This window comes from Manacus vitellinus, unplaced genomic scaffold (genome assembly GCF_001715985.3).
Source record: "Manacus vitellinus isolate BGI_N305 unplaced genomic scaffold, ASM171598v3 scaffold_16_pilon, whole genome shotgun sequence".
In the NCBI taxonomy this organism is placed as follows: domain Eukaryota; kingdom Metazoa; phylum Chordata; class Aves; order Passeriformes; family Pipridae; genus Manacus; species Manacus vitellinus.
In genome coordinates this window covers 5,004,795-5,008,272 of record NW_021939189.1, presented here as the reverse complement: position 1 = coordinate 5,008,272, position 3,478 = coordinate 5,004,795, and the positions used below count along the sequence as shown (strand labels likewise).

The following is a 3,478-nucleotide window of genomic DNA, read 5'->3' as shown; positions in this document are numbered from 1 at the left end:
TAAGCAGCTGTGTACAAAGCCCCCCCTGAAATCTTGTCTGTGTAAAGTTAGAGTGTGTTCAGGTTTTTTTTTTTTTTCCTCTCTCTCCCAAGGCTGATCGCTAATAATACATCGAAAGCACTTCCCTTTAGGTTGTGGGAAATCTATTCCCTTCACCTTGCCTCCTTTTTTTCCCCCCTGAAGGCTGTAACTTTACTTTTTTTTTCTCTCTCTTTTTTTTTTTTTTTAAATCAGTTTGCACAATCGCTTAGATAAACACCAAGAAGGAGACTTCTCTTTAATTACCCAACGCACATCTTTCTGGGGGGCAAACAGCGGTCTGATTTTTTTTTTGTTTGTTTGTTTCTTTCACCTGCCAAACTAAAGGAGAGGTAGAAAAAGGAAGATGCAAGCGATTTGGGACCTTGAACAAGGCAAATATGGTTTTGGTATGTTTACTTATAGTTTTTTTTCTTCTTCTTTGACACTTTTTTCGGGCAATGTGTTGTGATTCTTGTGTTTCTCTTTTAAGGAAAACAAAAAATCCAAAAAAGCAAATGTTAGCTAACGTGCGTCTTAAACGATCGTTTCTAAGGTTACGTGGGTTGCTCTAAGGAGGGGAAGAGGGGAGGGGGGCAGACCCAAGTATGTGTAATTGCAGCACCATCAGTTAGCACGTCCTTTAGCTAAATAAAGCAAAGCAGCAAACAAACAAACAAGCGAACAAACCCAACGACCGGACTCGGCTTCCAGGTCCGAGGCAAAGCGCCTCCAAGTCATTTCCCCAGGAGCAGCGCCCGGGCGCTGCCGCCCCTGCCCGGCGCCGGGGCTGCTCGGGGGGGAGCGCGGACCGACCTGCTCCGGAGGGTGGGAGGGCAGGACAAGGCTCTTAACTTAAGTGATAGGTATTAAACTGCCCGGGATCGTGTCGCCGTGTGCAGCTGGCAGCGTTTATTTGGGGTAAAAAAAAAAAAAAAAGGTCGGTGGTGAAGGTATAGAGCCGAGATCCCCTCTCCCCCTCCGATTCCTTCCCTGGCTAAGCAAGTACAATGGAAAGAAGCTGGAATATACTCACCATCCGAAGGTGCGGTTGGTAGATCGGCTGAGGCTTTAAGGCAATTATTTATCCTTTTTTTTTTTTAAGTATTATTGCAAAAGACGTAGATCTGACTTTAAGCAGAAAAAGTGTTTTGCTCTGACAACAGCAAGAGAGGCACGGTTCCTCGTTAAAAAAAAAAAAAAAATCACAAAACAGGATCTCCCCCCCCCCCCAATCCCTTACCACTATCCCTTAAAAATACCTATTCGGTACAGTTCTCGCAGAAACCCTGATGCAGAAATCTTATAGTCCGGTCTAGGAGTGCCCAAGCCAATTAATTTTAAATCCTTAGGAATTAATCAGATTAAAATGTACAGAAGTTTCATTCTCGTATGCATACGTGAGCCAAAAGTCGTTTCCCTTTAAGAGATCCTTTTCTTTTAAAGTTGAATTTTAGGCAGATAAGAGACTTACACTAGGGGGCAGCCAGATACTGTACTTGCTCCAATCTTAAGCAATTTTTTTTCCTCTCTCACAGCATATGCTCTGATTTAGCACTGTAAATTTTTCAGAGGACCCAACTCTGACAGCCCCTGGTGATTTTCAAAGTACCACAAGCCAGTGGTTAAAAATTGCATTGACTTGGAAGTTCAGAGGCACACAATAGGAGCCACTTTCCCTATTCATGGAACTTCAGTGTGGTGGAAGAGAAAAACACACACATACTACATTGAGGGAGAAGAGGAATTCATTGAATTCTGTTAGACGTAACTGCTTTCCACTGAGTTCAGAGCGAAACTCGGTATTTGTTCGATGCTGTATTCATATTGCGATTTAATCTAGAAAGAATTAGAGGACTGTTAGGCAGCTTTCTGCCAGGAAAGCAGCTTCCCCCTCCTTCCTCCTCTCTTTTTGAAACCTAAAGATTTACACCGGCTCTATCCTCAACTCTATTTTAGCAAAATAAATCCTTCCACTCCCTCTCATTAAAATAAATTTACATCTGCAGTAAAATGGCAGGAGGGATGCGTTTGTTTATTTGGAAAACCAACACAGTCTCACTTTTAAACCAGAGCATTTCTATTGTCATTAGCCTCGGAGAAGGACAGAGGAGAATCTCCCCCTTCCTTGCGAGGCGCTCAGGTTTCGAGGATTATTTAGCGAAATTAGCTGCAGTTCATTTTTACATTCATCTGTTCTGTCTCAACCCACTCGTAGGGGTGTTTTCAAATAAATAGCAAAGCATCTAATGGTGCTAATAGGTAGTTATATCGCTGCATCCCTCGAAGAGCAAATAGTTAATCTGGGGCATTCTTCATTAATGCTTGAGCAATCAGCATATACGGCGGCTTTTAAGATTATATCAATGGCTTTCCATTTTTACGATCATACGTTCAAACTAGTAATATTGTGCGTCCTGTTAAAACCGCTTTCTCTTATGATTTCTGCATTTGTTAGGACGGCGTTAATGCTTTTTCATATGGTGAATTAATCCTGTTTACTTTGTCAGATTCGAGACAGGAAAGGTTGGTGTTGGGTTGTGGTTTGGGTTTTTGTTGGTTTTTTTTTTTTCCCCCCTCAGGAAACTCAACATCAGCAACAATCTGTGACTATTCTGTATTTTGAACCCCCATCTTCTCCCACCCTCCCCGAAAGGTGACCTCCTCGGCTCTGGGTTATTTGGAAATCATAAGACAGTTCCCCACATTTTAACAGGGAAAGATTCCTTTCCCCCTTCTGTCTTCCTAGTCCCTCCTGGTCCCTGTTTCGGGTAAAGGTTATTTTTTTGCTCCTTGAGGATCAATGGGAACGCTGCAGCCTTGTCTTTGAAATTGAGCCGCAAAACATCTTCGTCCGTGGGGTCTGAACACACCAGGTTTCCAGGCAGGACACTGTCAAGTCGAGGTGCTTTTTACAACTTTCCAATCACCTCCACACCTGCGGCTTTAGCCACATCTATTATTTCTGCGGCAGGAGTGGGTGGGCATGTGGCAACATGAAAAAGTGTATGTGAGGAGGTGAGGAGCAATTAATCCCTCGCAGAGTTGTGCCCAGGTCTGTGTCCCCGCGGCCGTGCTTGGTGACCGGCTCGCATGTGAGCGCACATACAAGCGTGCGTTCGCAGAGGAGGAACGATCCTCTCGGGCGTTTATCTGTCTATTTTAACATGTTTCCTATTTTATCTCTCCGTCCCTTCTCTTGTTGGAGTGTCTTTTGGCCATTTGTACCGGGAGACTGACTCGGAGTCCCGGTAGTTCCATTCAGCGGGAGATAAACCCCCGTCCCCGCGCTTAGATCTGTTACCTGCTCGCGGTGCAGCGCGGAGCTTGTGTTACGGTGTCAGGGTACGTGCGGTCATAAAACTCCCAGACCCACAAAATGAAGTTAAAGGGGTCGGGGCGAGCCCCGCCGCAGCGATGCCGAGCGGGGAACACGGGGATGCCGCGCAGCGGAGCGGCC

At 45.1% G+C, this 3,478-nt stretch overlaps 1 protein-coding gene across 1 annotated transcript in view; it reads left to right on the top strand.

Moving 5' to 3' along the window:
- Nucleotides 1–216: 216 nt before the first annotated feature.
- Nucleotides 217–3,478, top strand: part of NR2F2 (nuclear receptor subfamily 2 group F member 2) — a 13,273-nt gene continuing 10,011 nt past the window's right edge. Inside the window, exon 1 of the mRNA XM_008934452.4 lies at nucleotides 217–428. Within this exon, the coding sequence (XP_008932700.1) occupies nucleotides 386–428 (43 nt within the window). The 5' untranslated portion in view covers nucleotides 217–385. The remainder of the gene's footprint in view (nucleotides 429–3,478) is intronic.